This window comes from Odocoileus virginianus, chromosome 16 (genome assembly GCF_023699985.2).
Source record: "Odocoileus virginianus isolate 20LAN1187 ecotype Illinois chromosome 16, Ovbor_1.2, whole genome shotgun sequence".
NCBI classification, from domain to species: Eukaryota; Metazoa; Chordata; class Mammalia; order Artiodactyla; family Cervidae; genus Odocoileus; species Odocoileus virginianus.
Genome location: NC_069689.1, coordinates 29719400 through 29735238, shown reverse-complemented (window position 1 = coordinate 29735238; position 15839 = coordinate 29719400). Strand labels below are relative to the sequence as shown.

Here is a 15839-nt window from a genome sequence, read left to right as displayed (position 1 = left end):
TAACAAAAAAGCTTCAAGAACATCCCTTATAATTTATGTCCAAATGCTAAAAAAAGTAATTATTTTATACTGTTATATTGAGGCATGTTTTTATATCTTTGTCTTTAAAAATGTTATATAAAATTAACTAAATTACTAATTATTATTATATAATAATTAAACAAATGGGAGAAACTGCTAATCACTACCATGTATCTTGGAGTTTTTAAAGACTACTGAAAATAAGAATTTTGAGTGGTTAACAGTTAATGGAAATTTCAGAAGTATGTTTGACATATTTTATATAGTATTTTATATTTTAAATTATTTTATCTATACCTTATCTTATAAGGATTTAAAGGATTGTGTGTTATGTACTGGTTTCTCTCTGGGCTTCCCAGGTGGCATAGTGGTAAAGAATCTGCCCGCCAATGCAGGAGATTTGGGTTTGATCCCTGGAGGAGGAAATGGCAACCCATTCCAGTATTCTTGCCAGGAAAATTCTATGGACAGAGGAGCCTGTCCGTGAGGTCACAAAGAATCAGACATGACTTTAGTGACTGAGCATGCATGTAATTATGTATACTGAGAAAGTTTTTCTATATACTGAAAACTCACAAAGGAATTCCCACCTGTGTATTTTTGTACCCAGATGCCAATCACTTCTGAAATAGAGTATAAGAATTCTATATATGGGATAGGTCTATTAAAATGATTGGCAAGCAAAATATTCTTCCAAATTCACTTTGACTGCTATTGAAGTCATTTTGGAATTCAAGGTACATAACATAAGCTGCAGATTATCATTATCAATTTCTGAAGACAAAATAGTTAAGTTTTTTACAAACATTCATTTTTCTGGATTATTATCTCAGCTTATTGATATTTCTATTAAATTTTGGTGTGTGGAATAGAACAATATCAAATCTAGAATGTGCTCAGTTGCTCAGTTGTGTCCGATTCTTTTCAACCCCCATGGGCTCCTCTATCCATGGAACTTTTCAGGCAAGGATACTGGAGTGGGTTGCTATTTCCTGCTCCAAGGGATCTTCTAGACCGAGGGATCAAACCCGAGTTTCTTATATTTACTGTACTGGCAGGCAGATTCTTTACCACCAGTGTCACCTGTGGAAGAGAATATAAAATCTACATATGCTCTAATACAACCAGAGACTACTTCCTTTGTTCTGTACACTCAATTATTCTCTGCATTTTTACAACACTGCCTTAAATGGAAGCTGTAGTCAATTCAAACCCTTAAGACTTTTTCTTAGAAACTTTAAGTAGGTACAACTGACTACTAGAACTACAGCTCTTAATAAATTTTATCTTACCAGGTTCTGATTATCTTTAAGCCTATCAGTGTCTTTTGTTAGCATGATTCTTCTATTCAACATGTTGGCTCTGACTTTTCTAGATTTGGGTTATCTTTAAAATCACATTTTTTTGTCTTTATTTAGATTTTGGATAAAAATGTCAAATGGGACAGATCTGGGTAGGAGCCTTACAGCAAGTCATTACAGATGTCCTTCTTAGTTAAATGAATATCCAACATTTATTAAATGTTTTCTATTCTAAGTGCTCTGTGATAATTTATTTAATGTTCACAACAACACTATAAGGTAAGTATAATTATTATTAACCTTATTTTTATAGGTGAGGAATTGAAGCTTAAAAAGACAAAGTTATATAACTAGTGTGGCAGAGCCAGGATTGAAACCCAAGCAGGTTAGTTTCAGAAACCACACTTTAACCACCTCTATACATTGCCTCTCATTAAATAATTAATTAATGTCTCTAGATATAATTACACAACCAGTCAAGAATATACTTATTGAACTATTATTAAGACCACATTTCTTCAACCTGTCTACAACAAACGACTTAGTTAAATGCTTTATACTGTCTATGGCCTTCACTGATGTAGTAATCCTATTAAAACAAATTAAGTTAGTTTGATGTGATTTGTTATGGTGAACTCATGCTAGCTCCTAGTGATCACTACTTCATTACCTAAGTGCTCACAAACCATCTGTTTAATAATCCTATTTTGCCAGGCACTGACATGGAGCTCATGAATGTTAGTAATTTTTGTATTTGGTGGCCTGTTCCATGTCCTTTATGAAAATCAGATGTTTGCTTATCAACAACAGTGTTTCTCATTTTCCATGATTTTCAGGAGAGATTCCAGAGTTAATTCTAGATTTCTTCAGTGAAAATCATTCATTTAGTGCTGGAGACTAAAATTCAGGTAATGTAACAGTATCATCTCTTTTACAAAATTAACTTATCCCCCATTGTCCCTATTTCTATTAAAAGCACCTAACAACTAATTATAATTACTTAGGGTCAAAACCTGAAAGTCTTCAATTTCCGTTTTCCTTATAGTACCTCTGGGCTTCTCTGGTGGCTCAGATGGTAAAGAATTGGCCTGCAATGCGGGAAACCCAGGTTCAGGAAGATCCCTTGGAGAAGGGAATGGCAACCTACTCCAGTGGTCCTACCTGGAGAATCCCATGAACAGAGGAACTTGGCGGGCTACAGTCCATGGGGTTGCAAAGTGTCAGACAAAACTACACTTATAGTATCTCTAACAAGCTCTTTGTAAAAAAAATTTTAAAACGATCATATTCCATTTTTGCGCTTTCCTTCCTATTGCCTCTACTGTTGCTCTACATAAGAGGTAGTCATCCTAACAGCTGGACTAGTTCTTGAGTTCTTAAAAGGCCTTCCCTCTCTCTTTCTTATCTACCTTCTTTCAAACAGTGGCAGATATTAAAAGCCAAATGCACTGTGAAAGTGAAAGTGTTAAGTTGCTCAGTAGTGTCCCACTCTTTGTGACCCCATGGACTGCAGCCCACCAGATTCTCCTGTCCATGGAATTCTCCAGGCAAGAATGCTGGAGTGGGTAGCCATTCCCTTCTCCAGGGACCGAACCTGGGTCTCCTGCATTGGCAGGCAGATTCTTTACTGCCTGAGCCACCAGGGGAGCACTGTACCAGCTACTGGAGATACAACGGGGAGGAAGAACAGACGTGCTTTCTTTCTCACAAAGCTTTAGCAGCAGTGGAGTGAAAGTAAAGAACGACTCAATTAATGAACAATTAACAGTATAGACAATGATACAAATATACCTCTCTGAATGCAAATAACAAAGACAACTGAACTATAATGGCATTTGAAGAATGCACAGACGATAACTAAGTTAAGGCAGTTACTTCAGGGGATTAGTGGTATATGTGAAGAAATTGAAACTGAGTTAATACTCACTGTCCCAAGCCCTTCATTCTTTGCCCCTCATTTTCATATGTAGCAAAACATAAACTATCATATACTCTTCAACCATGTGAAAAAATATACTCTCATACATTTTCATAACTCACTTGCTGTCTGGATCATTCACTCCTAGTAATTAAGAAAAGATTTTTGAAGCAACAGGAACAGCATGTAGTACTGTAATACTTTAGCAGAGTGGACACTTGATAAATATGCGATTAAAAAGATAATACCATAGTACTTAGCAATTTTTTTCCTATTATTACATAGTGTACAGCATAAAAATAAAACTACCTGCACTTATGGCTTTACTTAAATATACCATTTAGATGGTGACAAGTGCTTAAAAATATAAAATAGGGTAATGTGATAGTGTTACTGGGTAGAGAGGGCTTCCTTAGTTCAGATGGTCTGGAAAGGTCTCTGAGGAACTGTCATATGAGTCTGAGAATAGAATACTGCAGATGAGAAAGCGTGTGTGTGTGTTGCTGTGTGTGTATTTGTGTAAGTTGCTCAGTCGTGCCCGACTCTTTTCCACTCCATGGACTGTAGGTCACCAGGCTCCTTTGTCCATGGAATTCTCCAGGCACAAATACTAGAGTGGGCTGCCATTCCCTCCTCCAGGGAGAAAGCCTGATGAGGTGGCAAAAGAGCATTTCAAATGGAAAGAAACCGTAAGTGAAAAGCCCATGAGTTGGGAATGAGCTCGATGTGATGGCAGGTTAGAATGATAGCCAGTGAGGCCAGGTTCTGGTAAATGAAAAGGAAAGTGACAAGAGATGGGATTGGAGAAGTAGACAGGCAAATAGCCAGATCCTGTAGTGCACTGAAGGCCATGGTAAGGAATTAGTTTAATCTATATGCAATGAGAAGCCACTGCTATACCATCCAAATTAAACCAGCTGCAGTGATAAAATAAATTTACTCTGAACCATTTATATTTCCTGGTTTCTCTATCTTTGATTGTTATCATCAGGAGTATATTTAGAGAAACTGGGTTAAAGGTGTTAGTCATTCAGTTGTGTCCAACTCTTTGTGACCCTGTGGACCGTAGCCTGCCAGGCTCCTCTGTCCATGGAATTTTCGAGACAAGAATACTGGAGTGGGTTGCATTTCCTTCTCCAGGAGGGATCTTCCCAACCTAGGGATGGAAACTGCATCTCCTACACTGCAGGCAGATGCTTTACCACTGAGTCACCTGTGGTTAAAGGTAGAGTTTATTATATTAAAATTATTTTATGTAATGTGGCTAAATTTGGGACTGAAATGATGTATATAATTCCATAGAATTATTAACTACTACATTAACTACACTTTTACTAACACAATGAAAAAATTTTTATTATTTCTTCAATTTGTTTTTCATTTTCCAGACTATACTAGAATACAGTTCTTTGGAAAATGAAGTATGTTAATTCTATTCCTAGATAAAATCCAGAAAAAGGATTTAAAGTTAAAATCAGACCAGACCAAGCAGTTCTATACAGCTCATTTACTTGTGAAACTATTGTGACCAAATTTCAAAACAGAAAACGAACTGCTGTCCAAGACACTAACAGTGTTTCAGAGGGAACTGACTTAAATAAAGTGCTCTTTCCCCTCTTTTGGGGGGTCCAGGAAATGAAAGATAGGCTAGAGAGTCCAACTAAGTAGGTTACAATTATCTCAACTTGATCTTCATCAAACTCCTAAAAGGGTGATTCAGCTACCTATGAAGCAGAGTATCAGCAAGTGGCTAGAACAAGGAGACAGAGGAAATGAGACAAGCTCCTGTGAACACTTTATACCAATGCTTGCAGCACTTTTGATTTTTAGGGGTGAATAAACTCAGTTAAGTGGAAATTATTTTTAACCATTTTCTGTCAATCTTCCTCAGGTAGAGATAATTTACAGAACAGAAGGTTGGACTGGAGTTACATCAGGATTCTTAATATGATGGTGTAATATTTCTAAGAGAGACTACTTTGTTAGACTGAATGCTTGGTTAATTTGTTAAAAAAAAAAAGTATAGTTAGTCCATGTTGTAAAAATTCTGTTACTATCATTTTGATCCTTGAAAAAGCCTTTCTTGACAAGAAATAAACGGCTACACTTATTTACCTCTATTTACCAAAGATATTTACCTCTAATTCTAAGAACATAAAATGCTTAAAAATAATTTACAGAACTACCACATGATAGCTTAAACAAAAGTAAAAACTAAAATTAGTTTCTATAAAATAGATATAAATGATTTTCTCCTATCAAGTTTAAAACAAAGAACCAGAGTCATAAATAATTCTACCTTGCCAGAGGCACAGCTATTTCTTTATACTGACTGTCGACTATCTAATTTAATTAGAGGTATTAAACTCCATGCTGAGGTCAACAAGCCTTACTTCCTTCAATATTACACTTCAACCAGTGCTCATTAATGTGTCTACTGAATGGATTAACACACCTAAAGATATATGTACAAAGCAAAGGGGGACAACCTAATGATATCCAATTGTTCATTTGTAATAGGACACATGTTCTAGGCCTCAACTTATTACCACTAATGTGGAATTTATTAAATTCAGGAGAAAAAATACCAATACAGAAAGTGATTTTTTTATTAAGGAGAACTGGTATAAGACAACTAGTTTCCATGATGAAGTTTAAGCATTTAACCTTTTATTAAAAAGAAACTGATACTATAATAGAGCTAAAATATAAGCTTGTTACTTAGAAAAATCTTACATACTAGGACTCTGAAGAGCACTGAGCAGAGAAAATAGGTAAAAAGAAGCCTCATATAGAGAGCAATAAATATTAAGCTTTTTTGATATCTATGAAAAGAACATTTAGAATAATTCATACTGAATTATGAAATGGGATAAATTTTTCATTTCTACTGAATTAAGTGAAATATTGCATCAATTTAGTCCCACCTTGATAGAGTAGACTTTATTTCAGATTACTTAAATTACCACTGGAGAAAACAAGAGAACTATACCTTCCAAAATGATAGCACTTTATTACATATTGTTTATTGTTTATAATTTTGACAGGTTTTGTTTTTATATGGTATTTTGTTTTTATATGTGAAAGAAGTGATATTTTTAAGATTTTTCACTACAACAAACTCACTCCTAAAATGCTTTAGGTTAAAAAAGCCTATCTAGCCAGGATAATTTTCTTCAATAAAACAGATATAGTTTACTTTAGCAACTAACATAACAGCATGCTTGTATTATAAATTTTAATATGATAAATATTTGCTTACATTTTTATTTTTTTTCTCCCCACCTACCTACCTATTTATATATTTATCCTGGTGGCACCACACAACATGTGAGATCTTAGTTCCCTGACCAGGAAATTAACCTGTGCCCCTGCATTGGAAGTGCAGAGTCTTAACCACTGGACTGCTATGGAAGTCCCCTGTATTTTTAACAGTTATAATACAAAGAAAAAAAGTTACAATACTTCTTACATTTTAGTACTAAACAACTGGGAAATTGTGCCATGTATCTGCCTGCATTCTTTTTTTTAATAATTTGGAGGGGGAAAAAAAAACCCACTAAGTAAAAAAACACCTGTCCTATTCCACTTGGTAAATTGTTAAAATATACAATTTCTCATTTATAATTAACTTAAAAGGAGAGAAAAACCAAAATTTTTGTCTAGGGTGTTGTGTCAGCAAAACCGTGGACAAAGGAATTGTTTCTTTAGAGACATTGAAAAAACACAATCTTATATACAGAAAACCCTGATTCTATAATAAAATCTGTTAGAACTAATATATGAATTCAACAAATACAAAATTAACACACAAAAGTCAGCTGCATTTTTAACAGAAGAGGAAATTGTAAAAACAATTCAGTTTTTAACACATTAAAAGAATAAAATATTAGCATAAATTTAAGGAGAAAGATGTTGAAAATTACAAAATATTGCTGAAAAAATATGAACGACTACATAAAAAAATTGGAAACATTTCCCATATTCATGGATTGAAAGGCTTAATATTATTAAAATGACTATTAAAGTGATTTAAAGAGTCAGTGTAATCCTACTGAAACCCCAACAAAGCTTTTCACAGAAATAGAAAAACCAATCTTAAAATTCATATGGAATCTCAGGTGACTATGAATAATAAAAACAATCTTGAAAAAGAAGAATGAAGTTGTAGAATTCATATTACTTGATTTCAAAACTTAATACAAAGCTACAATAATTAAAACATTTAATTAAAGCAAAAGGACATTCAGACCAATGGGATAGAATAGGGAGATCAAAAGTAAAGTTTTACACAGATGACCAATTGATTTTTGGCAAGGGTGCCAAGACCACTCACTAAAGGAATGCGTAATCTTTTAAACAAACATTAGTGCAACAAATGAATAGCGACATATAAAGGAATGAAGTCAGACTTTTATCTCATACTCTACACAAAATAATAACTAAAAATGGATCCAAAACATAAACATAAAAGCAAAAATTAAAATACTCTTAGAAGAAAACACATGGGAAAACATTCATGACATAGGATCTGGCAATGAATTCTTGAATTGATTCACAAGCAACAAAAGAGAACATAGATAAACTGAATTCCATCAAAATAAAACTTATGTGCATCAAAGGACACTATCAAGAGACAACCTACAAAATGGGAGTTTTGCTAGTATTTGCTAGTCATATATCTGATAAGACAGTAACATCTAGAATATATAAAGAATTCCAACAACATAACCAGAAAATTACAAGCAACCTAATTTAAAAAATGGGTGGAAGAGCTGAATGGCCATTTCTCCAAAGAAGATATACATATGGCCAATAAGCACATGAAAAGATGCACATCATTATTCAAAAGGGAAATGCAAGTCAAAACCACAGACAGTATAACACTCTGCACCTATTAGGATAGCTGATAACAAGTAATGGCAAGGATGTGGAAAAACTGGAACTTTTGTGCATTGGCTAGTGGAAATGTTAAATAGCAGTCAGTCTGGAAAACAGTTGGACAATTCCTTAGAAAGCCAAACATGTAATTTCCATGTTACCCAGCAATTCCACTCATAAGTCTATACACCTAAAAGAATGGAAAATAGGAACTCAAACAAGTACCTGCATAACAATGTTCAAAGCAGCATTATTCACAATAGCTAAAAAGTGGAAACATCAATAGATATATGGAAAAACAAAATGCATACACATATCATGGGATACTATTCAGTCATAGAAAGGATGAAATTCTAACATGTTTCACCATCAATGAAGCTTGAAAACATTATGCTAAATGAAATCAGGCACAAAAGGACAAATACTATATGACTGCAACTTATATAAGATATCTAGAATTGGAAAATTAAAAGAGAAAGAAAGCAAATTAGAGGTTACTAGGGGCTGGGTGTAGGTGGTAATGTAGTTATTGTTAATGGATATGGAGTTCTGTTTGGGAGGATAACATTCGGAGATTTCCAGTTTCCAGCCTGGCAAACAAGGAGAACAGAAGTTGTCACTCTGTCCTAGCAACAAGTAAAAAGCTGAACAACTGAAAAATCAACTGAAAAATCTTCTTGGATCAGAGAAGTGAGGTCATAGGGAAAACTGCTGTCCCAAAATTGGATAGGCAAATATGACAAATAAAACAATTTAACAGAGCAGAAACCTCTGCAGGAACCAGTGTCAGAGCAGGAAAAGCTGAGTTGTTGTTGACAAACTGCTGGAGACTCAGCGTAAATAAGAGTGAAAGAATGAAGATCAGAGCCAGAGTAAGAAATGGCAGGGATGCGGGAATTACAACTGTGATTAATATGCTAAGGGCACTAATGGAAAAAATAAACAACATCCAAGAACAGATGGATAATGTAAGCAGAGAGATGCACATTCTCAGAAAAAAAAAAAGATGCTAGAGATAAAAAAGAACAATGTAAGTAAAATGAGGAAAGCTTCTGATGGGCTCATTAGTAAACTGGACATGGCAGAAGAAAGAATCTCTGAGCTTGAGGATATAACAACAGAAATTTCTGAAACTGAAAAACAATGAGAAAAAAAAAAAACCTGAAAAAACCTCCCAATATCCAAGAACTGTGAGATAACCACAAGAAGTATAACATTTATGTATAGGAGGAAAGGCATAAACAGAAGCAATAGGATTGAGAACTGCCCCAAATTAATGTCAGACACCAGATAACAGATCCAGGAAGCTCAGAGAACACTAGGCAGGATAAAAGGCCCCCAAACTACATCTAAGTACATCACATTCAAACCTCAGAAAATCAGATGAAAAGGTCTTGGGAGAAGCCAGAAGGGGGAAAAAACATTTTACCTATGGAGAAGCAAAGATTAAAAATTGCATCTGACTTCTCCTAAGAAATGAAAGGAGGAAGAGTAGAGTACAATATTTAAAGGGCTGAGAGAAAAAAACTACTAATCTAGAATTCTATACCCTGTGAAATTATCCTTCACAAGTAAAGGAGAATAAAGGCATTCTCAGACAACAAAAACTGAGGGAATTTGTTGCCAGCAGACCTGCCTTATAAGAAATACCTTTTCAGAGAGAAGGGAAATGATATATGATAGAAATTTGGATTTGCACGCAGAAAGGAAAAGCATCAAAGAATCAATAACAAGGCAAAATAAAAACTTATTTTTCTTATTCTTAATTGATCTAACACATAGTAGTTTAAGGTAATAAACGGCAACAATGTATTTGATAATGTATGCTTACGTATGTAAGAGCTTGCCTGGTGGCTCAGACAGTGAAGGATCTGCCTGCAGTGCAGGGGACCTGGGTTCGATCCCTGGTTCAAGAAGACCCCCTGGCAAAGGGAATGGCAACCCACTTCAGTCTTCTTGCCTGGAGAATTCCATGGACAGAGGAGCAGTGGGCTGCAGTCATGGGGTTGTGAAGAGTAGGACACAACTGAGTACCTAACACACTCATCCATATACATGATTAAGTAAAAGTGAAATGAATGACAGCAATGACACAAGGGATAGGAGGGAAAAACTGGGCATATAGGTACTTTCAGTGAAGCACTATGTGTTATTTGAAAGAGGACTCAGTTATAGATAAATAGTACAAACTCTAGGGCAAGAACTGGAAAACAAGTCTTTAAAAAAAGTACAAATGATATGCTAAGAAATGAGAGAAAATGGAGTCAGAAAATGCTGTTAAAACCACAAATGGCAGGAAAAAAATGTAAAATACAAAAACAAAGAACAAGAGTAACAAGTAGAAAATAATAACAAATATGGTAAATATTAGTCCAATTATATTAATGATCACTTTAAATGTCAATGATTTGAATACATAGAGACTGTCAGAGTGGATCCAAAAAAAAAAAAAAAGCCCTAAGTATATGTTGTCTACAAGAAATCAACTTTAAATATAGACACATACAGATTCAAAACAAACAGATATAGAAAGATATACAATGATACCACCAATAAGAAAGCAGGAGTAGCTATACTAATTTCAGAGAGAGCACACTTCAGAGCAAGGAAGATGACCCGGGATAAAGAGGGGCATAACCTCATGATAAAGAGGTCAGTATTCCAGAAGACATAACCAATCCTTAAGGTGTATGCACCTAACAACAGGGTGTCAAAATATGTGAGGCAAAAACTGACAGCACCGCAAGGAAAACAGAAGAATCCATTATTAGTTGGAGACTTTAATACCCCTCTCAGAAAAGGAGAGATCGAGCAGCCAGAAAATTGGTACGGATATAGTTGAACTTAACAGCTTCATCAATCAAGTGAATATAATTGACATTTATAGACTATTTCATTCAACAATAGCAGATTACACATTCTTCCCAGACTCGCACACAACATTCACCAGATAGACCATACTTGGGCCATAAAACACACCTTAACAAATTAAAAAAAAATAGAAATCATATGATGTCTGCTCTTAGACCACAATGGAATTAAACCAGAAATCAATAACAAAAAGATAGCTGGTAAAGCCCCAAATGCTTGGAAATTAAACAGCACAGTTCTAAGTAACACATAGGTCAAAAAATATTTTGAAATAAATGGAGAAGTTCTGGAAATGAATGTTTGTGATGGCTGTACCACACTTTACGACAAAGAACTGTACATATTAAAATGATTAAAATGGTAAATTTTATGTTTTATATACATATTTTACCACAATAAAAAATTTCTGTATTTATATAAATGAAGCAAACTATTAGTATTTAAGGTTTAATCCCTCAATATACTTTAATATATCCAATACTTAAAAATTTCACCATTTAGGGTATAATTTTAATAAAAACTCAACCATTTAACTATTCTTAAATGGTGTTAACACATTTCCAAAATTAATTTTGCTGTGATAATGGATTGTTAAATATCCTCAGCTTCTTCTTAATTAAGGAAGACCTTTGTGACTGTTATGAAGGAAATAAGAAGTCTTAATTTAAGACATTTCTACAAAGGTTGCAAAAATACAACTTCAAATACCTTATAACCATCAGGTTTAATATACTGAAGTAAAAATATCCTACATAAGTTTCTTTAAGAAAATTTCAACAAAAAATTATATACTTTGTTCTGCTCTTATGTTTGCAACTGATGATACTATTAAGTTTAGACTCGGCTCTGGGGTTTAAAAGTTGTATCCACGGTTCCATGAAAATGAGGATCACTGACAAGTTCCTAATGATTACAATAATTTATCTTTTTGCACTGTACCCATAATTGTCTCTAATTTGGGTATGGCTTATTTTCATACAGATTTAAAATGAGAAGATGGAAGAAAGTGCTTAACTGAAGTTTTACTCAAGTTTTATGCCAACCCAACTCTTTACCATTTTCTTGTCAGTATTCATGTCTCATTCTGTATTACTAAAAACTATATGCTAAGATAGTCTATAGAAAATCTGTGACTAAATATACTTAACTTCCTACACATCAATTACCTATACCTTTACTATTCATTCCAATCTAATTAGCATCCATATATTAGTTATTCTAACCATTACTCATTTAGTAGGCAATTTCCAACAGTATTCTAAAATGTAAACAAAAAACATCAAGGGTATTAATTCAATCTTATAAAGTATTTGAGAGGAATTCTGAAGTTCCTTTTCAAAAGAGTATAAAACTGTTTTCATAGGTTACTGATGAACTGTGACGAGCTCTGATATTAAGTAACATAAGAGTATTGAGTAAATGATCTACCATATTAAGCAGGTTACAGTCAACAGTGGTTTTGAATAAACTGAGGGATAGGAAAAAAGGAAGATAAAAGAAATGGTGGACAAGGTTTCATTTGAAAGATATGTTTCTCCCTAAAAACACCAAACATGGATTGAGCACACACAACTTTATTCTAGGGTATATCTGTGGTCACTAGAATGATTTTTGAATGCTAGCATTAGCTACAGCAAAATGGTGGTGTAGGTTTTAAAAGACATGGGCCATTAAAACCGTTTCACTATACCTCCCAAAAATTCTAAGGCAGTAAAATTTAAATGAATTAAGACTTATTTTATCTGCTATATTAATTTTAGTTAAAATTTATTATAAAGCACATTTTAAATGCTTTATAATAATTTACATTTTCATTTTTTCCCCTTTCCCTCAATCAATATAAATGTTATATCCATCTCTGTGTGGGGACGTGAATTATAATTTCACCAATCTGAATATACATAGTAGTTTTCAATTTGTGAAATGCCCATTTTCTTGAAGGCAAATGCTTTTTTAAGACTATAACCTCCAATCGTATCATTATGGAAAACAGTTTATTCTGGAACAATACTGTTTCTTAAGACAGTACTAGGTGAAGAACAGAGTACTCAGAAACAGCTCTCAATCAATTAGATTACTTGCTTACATATTTTACTAAGATTCTAACTCTAAGCACTTTGTTCCTTAGCACTTACTTTTTTGGTCAAAGAGTCATCAGAATCCGAAGGCATTCTTGTGGACACATGAAATATTACTTCAACTGTAGAGGTAGCAAAATATGGTGTAGTCAATCCAGTGCTTTTATTTTTTTGTAGTCCTCCCATGAAACCACAATGGTTTGTAAGATTTACCTAGAAGCAATGAAAAGACACATAATGTTTATTAACTAAACCAAACTAAACTCTCTATGGAAAAAGACTCAAGTCTCTCACTTTGCAAAAATATGGGGAATGAAGTCTTTTGCATACTACCAACCATGGCTTGTCCCAAAATTATTAGTCAGAGCTATCCTATACACTGGTAGATCTTAAGTATCTGAGGATCTCTAATTAGTAGGAACTAATTAGCAAAGGAATCAACTGCTGAGCACTATACATCTTTTGTTAGGCTACTAGGTGTTAAATTGTAAAGGCTATGGGGGAGACACCAAGGGCAGAGAGTAAAAACCAACTGGCAAAAATCAAGACTGGAAATGATCTGGGGAAAAGTTAGAAAAAAAAACAAAAAACAGTGATGTCACTTTGATTAAATAATTAATTTGGTGTGACATATTTATTCATCAAAACTGGTTTCCTAATTATCAGTACCTATCATAGCCCAGAAAAAAAATACAAAAACGTACACTCCAAATGCATTAAAAAAAACTTCAAATTAATCTGTGTAAAGACTTTTAAATCTCTTCTCCCCAATTTTAAGTATGATATTTAATATCGGGGTCATTTCACTGGATGATATCCCCTGGACTTGTTCGACACACAGACCAGTAACTTGTGCTCATTGTAGAAAACCGAAGAAATATTGTAAAGAAAAAACCAAAACTTAAACAATGCTTGTATCTCTCCGTTCAGAGAAACCAGCTATGTATATGCTTGTAAAAAACAAAATATAAATAAGTGCAAAGTAGAGACTTACAAAAGCAAATTTTTGCATATTTGAACTGAACATGTCTCTACTAGCAGTATATCCTACTAATGGATGAATGTATAAATAACAAGTTAGCTGTCGTGCCATTACCATAAGATTTCCTCATTTATAATGCTTTAAATTTATTTTTAACTCAGTAATACATTCATACAATTAAAAGTTCAAAAGATACATCAGTATTTTTTCTTCCGTATTTCTCATCTCTAGCTACTAAGTATGCTTCCAAAAATGTTCTCTATACACAATTAAATTTTAAAGGTATGTATGTGCACATGCACACACACACAACATAGATAGACAATGTTCTGCAACTTGCTTTAATGTGCTTAAAACTTCTTGAAAAGTACTCCTAAAAAAAAAGAAAAATACTCCTTATTAGTAAGTAAAGAGCCTCCTCATCTTTTTCTTTTTATGACTTCACAGAAGTCCCTTTTCCTGATGTACAATAATTTAGAGCCCTACTTGAAGGATATTTAGACTTTCCCAATCTTTTGCTATTACAGTCAATGCTGCAATGGATAACACTGAACACATATCATGCTGCATTTGTGAAAGTAGATCTGTAGGACAAACAATCAAAAGTGGAAATGTAAGTCAAAGGACATGTGTATTTCTGATTTTTGAAACCCACTACCAAATTGCTCTCTGTAGATTGTACCAATAGTTGCATGAGTGTTTCCCTCATACACTCTCAAATATATTATGAAACTGTATGACCTCTGCTGATAGGTTAAAAAAATGATATTTTAAGTGTACATTTTTGTTGTTTTGTTTTAGTGAGAAAGTTATTTACTTTCAAGTCAATTTTCTGAGTACATAAAGGAGAAAGTCTAAATTTAGAGCTCCTTGCTGTAACAGTTCTGTAACATGGGCAGATCTCTATTTTTTAATTAAATGTTTTATCTGGAGATTAATTATAGATTCTACAAAGTTTTAAGAAATAATAGAGATCTTACGTACTCTTTGCTCAGATTCCCCCAATGCAGAGCCATATTATAACCAGGATACTGATATTGATATGACTGGGACAACATTTTCATCACCACAAGGATTCCCCATGTTGCCCTGTTACATGACCCACACCCACTTTCCCCCTACCCCACCTCCTTCTTTTTTTTTTTTTTTTCATTTATTTTTATTAGTTGGAGGCTAATTACTTTACATCATTACAGTAGTTTTTGTCATACATTGAAATGAATTAGCCATGGATTTACATGTATTCCCCATCCCAGTCCCCCCTCCCACCTCCCTCTCCACCCGATCCCTCTGGGTCTTCCCAGTGCACCAGGCCCGAGCACTGGTCTCATGTATCCAACCTGGGCTGGTGATCTGTTTCACCCTAGATAATATACATGTTTCAATGCTGTTCTCTTGAAACATCCCACCCTCGCCTTCTCCCAGAGTCCACAAGTCTGTTCTATACATCTGAGCCTCCTTCTTAATGCCTGGCAATCACTAACTTGTTCTTTACTATTAAAACTGTCATTTCAAGAATGTTATGTAAGTGGACTATATGGCATGTAACTTTTCCAAGTGTTTGAAGAATTTCCCATTATTTCTCTGTTAATGATTTCAAGTTTGATCCTACTGTAGTTGGAGAACACACTGTATGATTTCAACACCTTAAAATGTGCTGAAGTTTCTTTTAATGGTTCATACATTGTCTATCTTGGTTCCTTAGACACTGAAAATATGTTATGATATTGCTGGGTGGGGTGTTTTATATAAATGTTAATTAGGTCCTATTGGTTGTTGGTGGTGTT

General features: G+C 34.0%; 1 protein-coding gene across 7 annotated transcripts in view; it reads right to left on the bottom strand.

The window, feature by feature from the left end:
• Positions 1 to 15839, bottom strand: part of RALGAPA1 (Ral GTPase activating protein catalytic subunit alpha 1) — a 195892-nt gene that overhangs the window by 31421 nt on the left and 148632 nt on the right. For all 7 annotated transcript variants that reach the window (XM_020870530.2, XM_070478028.1, XM_020870532.2 and 4 more), the window contains one exon: positions 13128 to 13283. In XM_020870530.2, the coding sequence (XP_020726189.2) occupies positions 13128 to 13283 (156 nt within the window). The remainder of the gene's footprint in view (positions 1 to 13127; positions 13284 to 15839) is intronic.